At 64.9% G+C, this 12,230-nt stretch overlaps 1 protein-coding gene and 1 long non-coding RNA gene across 2 annotated transcripts; both read left to right on the forward strand.

Moving 5' to 3' along the window:
* The first annotated feature begins 546 nt into the window (after positions 1–546).
* Positions 547–7,880, forward strand: LOC137458795 (ubiquitin carboxyl-terminal hydrolase 36-like). The gene is made up of 14 exons (XM_068170057.1): positions 547–808; positions 879–1,100; positions 1,805–1,915; positions 2,919–3,021; positions 3,607–3,674; positions 3,837–3,907; positions 4,271–4,353; positions 4,666–4,777; positions 5,078–5,218; positions 5,521–5,624; positions 5,912–5,999; positions 6,290–6,589; positions 6,956–7,081; positions 7,632–7,880. Exons 1-14 carry the CDS (start codon positions 547–549, stop codon positions 7,878–7,880), a joined length of 2,040 nt encoding a protein of 679 aa, XP_068026158.1.
* A 447-nt stretch (positions 7,881–8,327) lies between these two features.
* Positions 8,328–11,159, forward strand: LOC137458791 (uncharacterized). Its single transcript, XR_010991962.1, has 3 exons — positions 8,328–8,479; positions 9,309–9,901; positions 10,991–11,159. It is a non-coding gene; the product is annotated as an uncharacterized lncRNA (long non-coding RNA).
* The last annotated feature ends 1,071 nt before the right edge of the window (positions 11,160–12,230 follow it).

Consider the following 12,230-nt stretch of genomic DNA (forward strand, 5'->3'; position numbering starts at 1 on the left):
GTGTTGAGATATATTCACAACTGCAAACCAGCACAAGAACCCCACTGGTCAAGGAGCAGGGGAAGCTACTAGCTGGGGTCTGCAGCAGCCCTCCTCAGCCAGGGAGGGATCCCCTGGGCCCCCGGGAATGGAGGGGAAGAGAGGAGGAGGGGAGGAGAGGAGCTGCTGCGAGGCCACCTTCAGATCCCTCCTGGTGCCACTGCCCTCAGCACCTGCCAGGGCCAGGGGCTGGAGCAGGACAGGGCCAGGCCCCCCCCGGCTGTGCCGCGGTGCCAGCACACAATGGGCATCGCCGAGCCCGACGGCCACGCCCTGACAAGTCCCGCCCCCCCTTGGCACTGCAGCCAATCAGCAGCGCCGCTCTGCCTCAGCCTGTTGCCTGGACACCGAGCGCGAGGGACACGAGGAGGAGGAGGAGGAGGAGAAGGAGGAGGAGGAGGAGGAGGAGGAGGAGGAGGAGGAGGAGAAGGAGGAGGAGGAGGAGGAGGAGGAGGAAGGAGTTCAGTGGCCAGGGACAGCTGAGTCGAGGCCAGCGAGCGTGGCGCCATGGTGCACAGCATGCGGAGGCTGAAGGAGCTGGAGGAGGGGCTGGCGCCGGCAGCCAAGAGGCGCCGGCTGGGGCTGGGTGAGGAAGGGGCTCCGGGCTGGCCGCCGGCTGCCTCGCCCAAGGAGCTGTGGCAGCAGGAGGCAGAGTCTGAGCGTGCCGGTCGTGGCAAGGGGGATCAGCCCGGGGGGAAGCAGCTGGAGCCCTGGGTCGAGGCTGGCAGCCACGGCGGCAGCCCCAAGGAGGAGCTGACCAGCAAGCAGGGTAGGTAGAGAGGGCCGAGGGGGCCGCTGGTGCTCCTCAGCCCTGTGGCTCAGCGCCCCTCTCCCTGCAGACGGTGAGCAAGCCCCAGCAGCAGGAGGGGACGGGGTCCCCGTGCCCCAGCAGCTGCCCTTCCCCGTGGGGCGCCTGTCCCTGCGGTGGGAGCGGCTCTGCGGGGTCGGCGCTGGGCTGCACAACCTGGGGCGCAGCTGCTTCCTCAACGCCACGCTGCAGTGCCTGAGCCACACGGCGCCGCTCGCCAACTACCTGCTCTCCGAGGAGCACGGCCGCAGCTGTGAGTGGGGAGCCTGGGCCGGGCGGCTGGCGGTGCCAGGCTGGCAGTGCCAGGGTGCCCGTGGGGAGCGGGAGCTGCCTGCCTGTCCTGCGCTCGGCACCTCTGCAGGTGGCCCTGGCAGGGGCTGCGAGTGTTGGGCTGTGCCCTCTCTGTCCCTGCTGCCCCTGTCTCCACCAGAGGCTCTTCCTGTCTTCTCCTGGCCCTAGCGGTGCTCCCCAGCTCTGCAGCCTGGCACCGGCGAGGTGCTGCCTCTGCTGGCTGCAGCCAGGGCAGGGCAGGAGGCTGCCTGCGGGCAGCAGCTGCTGTGGGAGGCTCGGAGCTGGGAGCAGGGGGAGCTCTCAGGGCTCACAGCCCTGTCTGTAGGGCTCTGCTGGGACCTGCCCCTCAGGGCCAACCTGTGCCCTCCTCCGGAGAGTGCCTGTGGCTGTTTTCCATCCCCATGGACGCTCTCTCCTCTGGGGGGGGGGGGGGGGGAGGGGGAGGGCTGTTGCAGTGGTACTGTGAGTGGGATGGCATCAGCCAGGGTGAGGTCTGCTGGCCCCTGTGTACCCAGGATGCCCAAGAGCTGTGCTGCAGCACAGAGCTCCTAGGGACCACTGAGCGTGGCTGAGCACTGTTGGAAGAGAGATCCCTGCAGCCTCTGTCCTGCCTCCATCTCTCCTGGCTTTGTCCTTGACGTCCTGTCCTCTGCTCTGCTGCTCCAGGTCGCCAAGAAGGCTTCTGCATGCTGTGCCTGATGCAGGACCATGTGGGGCAGGCGTTTGCCAGCAGTGGGCAGGCCATAAAGCCGGTGTCCTTCATCCGGAACCTCAAGAGTAAGGGAGGCTGCCCTGCCCTGCCCTGCCCTGCCCTGCCCTGCCCTGCCCTGCCCTGCCTTCTCTTGCCCTGCCTTGCCCTGCCCTGCCCTGCCTTGCCCTGCCCTGCCCTGCCCTGCCCTGCCCTGCCCTGTCCTGCCCTGCCCTGCCCTGCCTTCTCTTGCCCTGCCTTGCCCTGCCCTGCCCTGCCTTGCCCTGCCCTGCCCTGCCCTGCCCTGCCCTGCCTTGCCCTGCCCTGCCTTGCCCTGCCCTGCATTGCCCTTCCCTTCCCTTCCCTTGCCCTGCCCTGCCCTGCCCTGCCCTGCCTTGCTTTGCCCTGCCCTGCACTGCCCTGCCCTGCCCTGCCTTGCCCTGCCCTGCCCTGCCCTGCCCTGCCTTGCCCTGCCCTGCCCTGCATTGCCCTTCCCTTCCCTTGCCCTGCCCTGCCCTGCCCTGCCTTGCCCTGCCCTGCCCTGCATTGCCCTTCCCTTCCCTGCCCTTCCCTGCCCTGCCCTGCCTTGCCCTGCCTTGCCCTGCCCTGCCCTGCCCTGCATTGCCCTGCCCTGCATTGCTCTTCCCTGCCCTGCCCTGCCCTGCCTTGCCCTGCCCTGCCGTGCACTGCCCTGCCCTGCCTTGCCCTACCCTGCCCTGCCCTACACTGCCCTGCCCTGCTTTACTCTTCCCTGCCCTGCCCTGCCTTGCCCTGTCCTGCCCTGCCCTGTCCTGCCCTGCCCTGCCCTGCCCTGCCCTGCCTTGCCCTGCCCTGCACTGCCCTGCCCTGCCCTGCCCTGCAGCAGGGACTGATGCTGGAGCAGCAGCTGTGGGCTGGGAGCAGCTCTTGGCAGACAGCTCTCCTGAGGTGACTCAGGGAGCCTGCCAGGGGCTGGGGGCTCCGTGGGCTGCGGGGGGCTCCTCCCGTGGCCGTGAGTCTGACAGCAGGTTTGGGCTGCGGGGGAGCAGGGAGGGAGGGAGGAGCTGCATCTGTTGCAGCAGATGCTGAGGCTGGCTGCTGCCCCTCCTGCAGACATTGCCCAGCACCTCTGCTTGCGGCAGCAGCAGGATGCCCACGAGTTCCTGCGCTACAGCATCGACGCCATGCAGCAGGCCTGCAGGAACGGCTGTGCCCAGTATGTGTGGCCCTCCTGCCCTGTGCCCTCACCAGTGCCCCGTGCCCGTGGGAGGGCTGACCCTGTGCCCCAGGCTGAACTGCCAGAGGGAGGCACTGAGTGCAGGGGCCGCACTGGATGGCCCAGCTCTCTGCCCCTCTGTGCCACAGTCCCCCTTCTCCCGGCTCCTCTGCCCCAGCCTAGCTGTGGCCCTCTCCCCCGCTCCTGAGGCTGCTGTGGGTCTGGATCCTGTGCCAGCTGCCCGGGAACCCGGGGTGCAGCTGGCTCAGGTGCAGCTCTGTGGCTGTGGGTGAGCAGCTTTCCTCTGGGCCCTGCGCTGCCTCAGTCTGCAGCGCACAGCTCTGAGCCGCGGCCGGCAGCTTCTGCTCCTTCTGGAGGAAGGTGCCCCTGGGAGCCTGGTGCCAGCCCTGGAGCTGTGGCCCTGGGAGAGCAGCCTGGCAGAGGCTGCGACTTCCCTCTGCCTCTGGAGCTCTGCAGCCTGTGTGCTGGGCAGAGCGCAGCGGGGGGAGCTGTGCTGAGGACACGGGGAGGGGGCCCTCGGGCGTGGGGGAGGGGCGGTGTGAGCCCTGCTGCTCCTGTGCCTAGGTTGGATGGCCAGAGCCAGGCCCCGACGCTGGTTCAGCAGATCTTCGGCGGCTCCCTGCGGTCCCGTGGTGAGTGTTGGCTGCCAGCTCCTGGCCTGGGCCTCTCAGGGCTGCCCGGCAGGAGGAATCATTTGGGAGCACTGCTGAGCGTGTGCAGAAGATGCCCAGCTGCAGCTGCTGGGGTGGGTGCAGGGCCCTGGCAGGCTGCGCTCAGTGCTCTTTCTCTGGCAGTGACGTGCTTGGAGTGCAAGAGCACCTCGGACAGCTACGAGCCTTGCCTGGACCTGGCGCTGGAGATCGGGGTAGGGCGGCAGGGTGGGGGCTGGGGAGGAGCTCTGCTCTCCTGGGGCTGTTCCTGCAGCTGCAGCATCGCTGCCCTCAGGGCTCCTGAGCCTGCCGGTGCCAAGGCACAGCCCAGGCAAGAGGGAAGCCGCTGCCTTGTTGAGCTGCCTGCTGTGTCTGGCAGGGCAGTGCCCGGTGCCTGGGCGTGAGGCTGCGTGGTGCTGGGGCCCCTGCAGCTGCCCCTCGTGGTGCTGGGCGCTGCCAGCTGGTGGGGCTGAGGGGTTTGCTGCAGCCTGTGGCCCTGTGCCCACGCTGGGTGTGCTCTCTCGGGGCCGTGGCGTGGACAGGCCACTGGTGGCCTGAGCTCTGCTCTGTCCTTGCAGGAGGCCAGGAGCGTGGTGCAGGCGCTGGGGCAGTTTGTGCAGGCAGAGCTGCTGTGCGGGGAGAACGCCTACAAGTGTGGCAGGTGAGGCTGGGGGCTGCGGGCGGCCGGGGGGCGCTGTGCTGGGGGCAAGCAGGTGTGCCCCCTGCTGGCTGCGGGAGGGCTCGACTGCCTGCTCCGCGGCTCAGCCCTGAGGGCCGTGGCCGTGGAAGCCTGCCGCGAAGGCTGCCTCCTGTGGTGAGGAGGAGCTGGGCCGGCAGCCGTGGCCGTGAGCAGGGGCCCTGGAGCAGCGGCTGCTGTCAGCAGGGTCAGTGCCAAGGGCTTTGCTGCCCGGCCAGGGCTGGCAGGCAGCTGGCTGGCGCAGCAGCTTGAAGAGCTGGAGCTCTGCCTGTGCAGGTGCCAGCAGGAGGTGTCGGCCAGCAAACGCTTCAGCATCCACCGAGCCCCCAACGTCCTCACGGTGGCACTGAAGCGCTTTGCCCCCTACGCCGCAGGGAAGATCACCAAGGTGAGCGCTTGGCAGCCCAGGGCTGAGGCTCTCTCCTGGCCCCAGGTGCTGCTGCCCAGAGCAGGCCGGGAGGTGCTGCTGTGGTCAGCGGGAGCTGTGCCGCGCTCCTGCAGCCCTTCCCCCGCTGTGCGCTGCAGGCGGAGTTCGGCTCCTCCTGCCGCCTTCCTCAGCACCCCCTCTGCACCAGGAGGCTGAGTGCCCTTCTCTGGAGAGGTGGCCCTGCTGGGAGAGCTGTGCTGCTCTTGCCCCAGCACAGAAGCCATGGCCTGTGCCGGCTGCTGAGCCCTCCTGTCTCTGCAGGAGGTGCGGTACCCCATGCTGCTGAACCTCCGCCCCTACATGTCTGTGCGGCGCAGGGACCCCGTCCTGTACAGCCTCTATGCGGTGCTGCTGCACTCTGGGCACAGCTGCCACGCAGGGCACTACTACTGCTACGTGAAGGTGAGCCCAGGAGCTGTGGTGCCACCCCCTCAGGGCTGGGGGGTGCTGGGGGGTCCCTGTAGGCCCAGCAAGGAGGGTGCTCAGCAGATGTGCGTGGTGGGGAGCACTGGCTGCGGGGTACAGGCTGTGCTGTGCCGCAGGAGGGGGGAAGGTTCAGCTCTGGCAGAGCCCCCTGGCCTGCCCTGGGCCTCCTCTGCCTCGTGGGGAGAGGAGCTGTGCCCACGGGCGCTGCTCCTGCTGCTCCTGCTGCCAGGAAGGTGCCTGGGCACAGCCCAGCCCTGCTCTCTCTTCTGCTGCTGCAGGCCAGCGATGGGCAGTGGTATCGAGCGGACGACGAGCGGGTCGGCTCCGCAGCCCCCCAAGAGGTCCTGCAGCAGCAGCAGGCCTACCTGCTGTTCTACCAGAGGTGAGTGTCTGCTGCCTGCTGGCCCCTCTGCCCCCTGCTCCCAGCACTTGGCACAGGGCTGGCACAGGGCTGGCTGCGGGCAGGAGCTTGGCCCGGGTACCCCAATGCCCTGTGCATGCCCTGGCTGGGAGGAGGGTGGCAGGGAGGGGCCCAGCCCCTTGTCACGGTTTCACTCTCCCTCAAGAGCACCTCATGCCCTCAGAGCTTTGGCTCCTCTTTCTCCTCTGCATCTCTGAGAGAGGCTCAGCCCCTGGCAGCTCATGCCAGCCCTTCTCTGCCTTCCCCAGGATCCCCAGCCTCAGGAAGAGCTGGCAGGGGCCCATTGCCAAGGCTGCCTCCAGCCTGCCCGGCCGCACTGGCAGCGTCCCAGAGGAGGTCAGGAAAGCTGCGGGCAGGGAGCTCCTGTCTTCAGCAGGGGTGGGCCAGGGGAGCCCTGGAGGCTGCTCTTGGCCAGTGCTCCTGGGTGCTGGGAGCTGCTGCCCCTCTCTCTGCTCTGCCAGGGCAGGGGGGCTGCAGCCTGGCAGGGAGGCAGGCGCAGGGCAGGAGGGTTTGCAGGAGGCATCCTGCAGAGCCAAGGCCTGTGTGGGGCTGGGGAGGGCTGGGGAGGGCAGGGTCTGCGTGTCCTTGGCTCCTGGACTTGTCACTGAACTGCTCTCCCTGTCTAGAGAGCAGAGCTGCTGCCAGGGAAGCAGCTGCCTGGGCTGGAGGAGGTGGGAGGCCCTGTAGCCCACAGCGCCTTTGGGATGGGGTCGGAGCTGCTGAGCGGAACCAGCCTGCCAGAGCTGCCTGCTGAGTGCCCAGCAGCCAGGAGAGAGGTGCCAGCTGTGTGCCAGGATTATTGGGCACAGCTGCAGGGCCTGACACGCAGCAGCAAGTCCTACATCAGCAAGCTGACCGTCCTGGCCCAGCAGAAGGTGGCCTTTGCCAGCAGCATTGCCGCCCTGGTGGAGGCACAAGCGGCCAAGGTTTGGAAGTTCCCCTGCCTGCTGCTCCTAGCTGTGCTGCTGGGGGGAGCAGCTGGAGCCAGCGGGCTGGGGGGGGCTGGAGGGCGAGGAGGGCCTGGGGAGATGTCCTGCTGTGAGGCAGGAGAGGGGCAGAGCAGGGCAGCAGGGGGCCGAGGGCTGCTTTCCAGCCTGCCCAGAAGCCTGGGGGTTAAAAGCTGTCTGCAAGCCTGTCCCAGGGGCTGGTTTGGCCTGCACGAGCAAACCTCAGTGTTCCAACCCTGCTGAAGTGCTGGCTCTGAGGTGTCTGAGCCTGGCAATCCCTGGGTTTGCAATGCTTCAGAGGTGCTTTGGTTGTCTCAACTCCTCCCTCTCTTCTCATGATTCCAGGCTCCTCCAGCACAGAAGCTCCCTGCTCTCTACCTGCTGGACTCCATCATCAAGAACGTGGGAGGAGCATACCTGCAGGCTTTTGCCCCAAACCTGGTGGAAACCTTTCTCTCTGTCTTTGAGAAGGTCTCTGCACTTCAGAAGAGTTCTGTAGGCCAAAGCTGTGGCTGGGCAGTGAGCCCTGTGCCCAGGGGTGGCTTTGCTTGGGTGGTGAAGCACACCAAGTGCTTGGCTTTTCTGCATCTCTGTCCTGGCTCTGCACTGAGGGCCATGGTCCCTGCTGGTGGTTTGAAGCAATCAAGTGGGCCCTGAGCCTCCAAGGAGGTTGGATCTGTGTCTCCCAGATGGGTCTGAGGGTGCAGCTGAGCTGAAGCAGAGCTGGCTGAATTGGAAGTGCTAGCCCTGCTCTGGCATCTGGTGGGGCAAAGTCCTGCAGGGGCTGGAGAGCTGAGCACAAGCCCCTGGGCTCATTGCTTGCCTCAGAGGCTGTTGCCTGACTCCCTTGGCATGGGAGTGTGAGCTGCACTGCTGAGAGCTGCTGCACACCAGGCCAGTGTGTTGAGATGCCAAGTGCTGAGAGCAACAGGACAGCCATGCAGCCTTCCTTCTGGCAGCAAAGCTGCAGGCTGTGTGTGGCAGGAGCTGAGGGAGCCCTGGGGTGGTTTTGTTGCTGCAGGGGGACACAGAGACTCGCAAGAGTTTATTCCTCTTGCGCTCGACGTGGGACAGGGTTTTCCCCCTGGAGAAGCTGCATGCCCTGGATGTCAGAGTCAAGTCCTTAGATCCTGCTTGGCCAGTGAAACCTCTGCCTGCAGCTGGGAGTGCTGCTGGCAGCCCTGTGAGCCCTCAGCCTGCAGCTCCCTTGGTCAGTGTGTGCGCCTGCTGTACGGACAGAGGGTCCCAGAGCAGCCATCCTTGTCTGTAGGCTGCTGGGTGAGAGTGCAGTGCCTCAGGAGTGCAGGGCCTGGGCTGTGGAGGCAGGGCAGAGGCACTCCTGAATGCAGAGCACTGGGGGGGCTTGCTTTGCCTATGTCAAACCTGTGCTCTGGAGGGTGGCCATGGAGGAACTGCTGTTAGGCGACGTCCCCCTGTCACAGCAGCAAATTGGAGTGGGGGCAAAGGTTTCAAATGAGTTTGGTTCCATTGTGCCTGAAGAGTGCAGCTCCTAACAGCTGCAGAGAGTGAGCTCCAGTGCTGGAGGGTGGCAGCAGGGAAGGGAGCTGGAGTGAGCTGAGCATGGGGGCCGTGGGGGTGTTAGGTTGAGGCTGGGGCTGGGTGACCTTGTTCTAAGCAAAGCAGCTCCAGGGCTCCCTGGCTCCCTCAGGATGTGCAGTGTCACAGGTTCTGTTCTGTTTCCAGCCAGAGGAATGCACTGCCCCTGCCTGTGCCAGGGCTGCTGCCTCTGCTCCTCCAGCACAGCCTTTGAGCCAGGAGCAGCTGCTGAGGCAGCAAGTGCTTGAGAAGGAAAAGGAGCTGCTGGAGCTGCGGCAGAAGCTCTCAGAGCTGGAGCAGGCCCAAGCACAGGTGAGCAGGACAGGTGGTGACACTTTGCTGGGGGGGGCTCAGGCTCTTGGGGACAGAACTTGGCTGTGCTGGGAGCTGCCAGCCCTCAGCTGGTGCTGCTGCCTGGGAAGCAGAGCTCTGTGAGGAGTGGAGCAGTGCCAGTTCATCTGGGGAGCTTGGCCAGGACGTGGTGACCTCAAAACTAAGACTTGCACTCAAAAGGGAGGCAAAAAAAGGTCCTGAGTTTCCCTCCCCAATGATCCCTGCCTGTGATCCTCCTCTTCCAGCCCTTCTTGTGGCTCACAGCAAGCCAGGCTTCCTCAAAGCTCTGCTCTGTGGCAGGACAAGGAGGCCTGGCTGCTGGCAATCAAGTCCATTGCTCCTCAGGCCAGGCTGGTTGGATGCCAGCCTCTGAAGATGGCAGCTAAGCTGCAGGGCTTTGCCTTTGCCATTGAAAGTTTGCTGTGCTGGCAGCTGGAGGCAAAGCCAAGCACCTCAGAAGGGCCACAAGAGGGAAAGTGTCTCAGGGGCTGGGCAGCTGAGTGGCCTTGAGCAGGAGGGCTGGGGAGAAGCAGGAAGGCTGCAGTGAGGCCCTGTGTGAAGGGCCACAGCTTGCAGTGCTGCTCTGGAGCCCTGATTCTGCACTGGGCTTGGATTGGATCTTTTGTAAGGGGGCTCCATGGCTGCAGTGCTGGTGATGAGCAGTGCAGGGCTCCTTAGCAGGGCAGGGGCTGAGCCTCACAGCTTTCAAGACACTTCTGGTGGTGGCTTTGGTTTGCAGAGAGGATCTGAGCAGCTCAGAGTCAGAGCTGTGCCAGGCAGCCCAGTGGTGGATTTGTCTGTCTTGCAGGCTGCCTCTCTGGGTGTTCAGCAAGGATCATCTCCTGCAGCTCCAGCTCCAGCCCCTGCTGAGCAGCACAGGGCTGCCACAGCTCATCTGGCAGCTAAAGGCCCTGCTCAGCCTGCTGTGCAAGCTGAGGAGAAGCAACCCTGCCCAAGTCCTCCCCAGCGTGCTGCCCCCCAGGCAAGGGACAGCACAAAGGTGTCTGGAGTCAGCAAGCAGCAAGCAAGGCTGAAAAGACATCTTGAGGATAAGGCAGAGGGCGAAGAGAAGGAGGGGAAGAAAAGGAGGAGCTGCAGGGAGAAGGAAGCCAAAGCAGAAGCCGAGACATGCAGAGGCAGAGCAGCAGGCAGCAGAGGCAAAGGGCTGAGTGGTGCTGCTCACAGAGCCTCAGAAGAAGGCTTAGAAGTTAGTCTCCTCCTTCAGCAACTCCTCAAATTAGAGAGCTGCCTCAGATAGCCCTGAGCAGGCTGAGGGGGCAGGGGGCAGGCCAGTGGCCAGAGCCGGCGGAGATTGCCCAGAGAGCAGAGTCTGGGAGGAGCTGCAGGAGCCAAGGGCAGGAAGAGAGCCAAGGAGGCTCCCTACAGCCTCAGCACTCAGAGGTGAGGAGCTCAGCATCCTGCTCTGCTCTTCAGGCCAGGCTTTGCTTGGCCCTGGCTGCTTTCTAGGCTGGGATCTCTTGCCCTTGAGGGTTGTCAAGGCCTGGTGCAGGCTGCCCAGGGCAGTGGTGGAGTCCCCATCCCTGGGGGGTTGGTGTGGTGCTGAGGGCCATGGTTTGGGGGTGCCCTAGCAATGGGAGCATGGTTGGACTGGAGCTGAAAGAGCTCTTCCAGCCAGAAAGGTTCTCTGCTTCTGCTGGCTCTTCAGGCTCTTGGGCTTGGGCAGGAAGCGCTCACTGCCTCCTTGGAGAGGTGTCAAACTCCTCCTGGGGCAGGAGAAGCCAAGAGCAGGCCCCAGGAGAAGTGTCAGCCTCAGCAGGCCCTTGAGGAGGAAGTGGGGAGCCAAGGTGACCTCCAAATGCTGCCCACAGCCTTGGCTCAGCAGAGCTGATGCTGAGGCAGAGCCTTGCTGACAGGTGCCCTGGGGCTGTGTTGTCTCTGCCTGCAGCAGAGCTTTGCTTTGTGCCTGGGGCTGCCCTTGGCTCCTGGGCAGCCTGCTGTGCTCTCTGGGTGCTGCTGTGGTGCTGCAGCCCTGCAGTGAGCACTGGAGCTGGCTGGAGCTTGTAGAAAGGATCCAAGTGCTGCTCCAGCTGACAAGTGAGATGAGCAGAGGCTGCCCTTGGCTCTTCTGCCGGGGTGGGACCCCCTGTGCCCCCAGGGGGGATCCCCTGTGCCCCCGGGGCAGACACTGGCCCAGAGTCCAGGTCCCTGTGAGCCTGAAGAGGAAGCCCAGGATGTTTAAGTGGGCAGTCAGTTCCTGTTGCTCCTTGATTCCTCCAAGCCCCTTGGCTGACCTCCTCAGACCTCCAGCATGTTTGACACTGAGGGTGGTGAGAGCCTGGCCCCAGTTGCCCAGGGAGGGGTAGGTGCCCCACTGCTGGCACCACTTCAGGTCAGGTTGCTTGGGGCTCAGAGCTCCCTGCTGTGCCTGCAGCTGTTCTGCTGAGTGCTGCTGCTTGGGCTGGCTGCCCTTGGAAGCTCCCTTCCCACCTCAAGGCCTCAAGGAGTCATCCAATGGAACTCTCCCCCCAGGCTGTGAGGCCAGGCTGCCTCTGCACATCCAAGGGGAAGGCCGAGGGCCCTGGCTCTGCTTCAGCCTTGAGCAGCTGGACCCTGGGCAGCTGTTGGTTGGCTCCAGCAACAGCTCTGAGGTGAGCAGCAGGGGCTGGCAGGGCTTGGGGGGAAGTCCCACTGTGGAGACAGGCTGTGGGAGCTGGGGCTGTTCAGGCTGGGGAAGAGAAGGCTCCAGGGAGAGCTCAGAGCAGCCTTCCAGGAGCTGTGGGAGCTCCAGGAGAGCTGGGGAGGGACTTTGGCCAAGGGCTGGGAGGGGGGATGAGAGGGAATGAGGTGAAGCTTGGGGAGGGCAGCTTGAGCCTGGAGCTTAGGAAGAGTCTTTAGAGTGAGAGGAGGGAGAGCCTGGCACAGGCTGCCCAGGGAGGCTGTGGCTGCCCCCTCCCTGGAAGTGTTCAGGGCCAGGCTGGATGAGGCCTGGAGCAGCCTGGGCTGGTGGGAGGGGTCTCTGCCTCTGGTGGGGGTTGGAACTGGATGAGCTGGAAGGTCCCTTCCAACCAAGCCATTCCAGGATCCATTCTATGAAGTCCTGGCTGCTTGGCATCAAACCCCCAAAGGCTGAACTCCCCTTTGGCTTCTGCCAAGCAGCAGCAGGCAGCATCCTCTGCCTTTGCCAGCTGTCAGCTTGTGCTGCTCTGGGCTGGACCTGCAGGCCAAAAGCCCAAATGGAAGCTGATGGAGATTCCCTCCCCCTCTCCCTTGGCTGGGAAGGTCAAGCAAATCAGGCAGGAGAAAGGAGAGGTAAGCTCAGGATAGCAAATGGTCTGGAATCTGTTGGGCAGAAGAAAAGGTCCTTGTTCCACTCTCTTTGTGTAGATCTCAGTCCCAGGGCAGGTTCCAAAGGGATAGGGTGAAGGGCAGGGGGCAAAGCATCCAAAGGCAGCCCCAGCTGGCACTGGACTCCCTTGGTGCCAGTGGCTGCAGCTCTTCAGGAGGTGTGGATGCAGCAGGGAGCAGCAGGGGGGGGATGCAGCAGCCCTGGGGAGCCTTCTGTGCAGCAGTGGCTGTGCAGGGGAAAGAGAGAGCAGGAGCAGAGCTCTGCCCTGCCTAGCAAGGCTTGCTGGGCAGGGAGGGGCAGTGGCATAGAGCCCCTTGGAGCCAGGGGCCCCCTCCTCCTGGGAGGGGGAAAGCCAAGTCTCTCTCTGCCCAGCCAGAGCAGCTGGGGCTGGGCTCTTTTCAGCCCCCATCAAGGGGGGTGTAA

Source organism: Melanerpes formicivorus, unplaced genomic scaffold, assembly GCF_026170545.1.
Source record: "Melanerpes formicivorus ecotype bairdi unplaced genomic scaffold, bMelFor1.0.p_v2 SCAF_278, whole genome shotgun sequence".
Taxonomy (NCBI): Eukaryota; Metazoa; Chordata; class Aves; order Piciformes; family Picidae; genus Melanerpes; species Melanerpes formicivorus.

Excerpts from the sequence above, each read along its gene's own strand:
- LOC137458795 (XM_068170057.1), top strand. The coding sequence starts at position 547 with ATGGTGCACAGCATGCGGAGGCTGAAGGAGCTGGAGGAGGGGCTGGCG. Across the intron at positions 1,916-2,918 it reads CTTCATCCGGAACCTCAAGA|ACATTGCCCAGCACCTCTGC; the intron begins GTAAGGGAGGCT and ends CCCCTCCTGCAG. Across the intron at positions 4,778-5,077 it reads CCGCAGGGAAGATCACCAAG|GAGGTGCGGTACCCCATGCT; the intron begins GTGAGCGCTTGG and ends CTGTCTCTGCAG.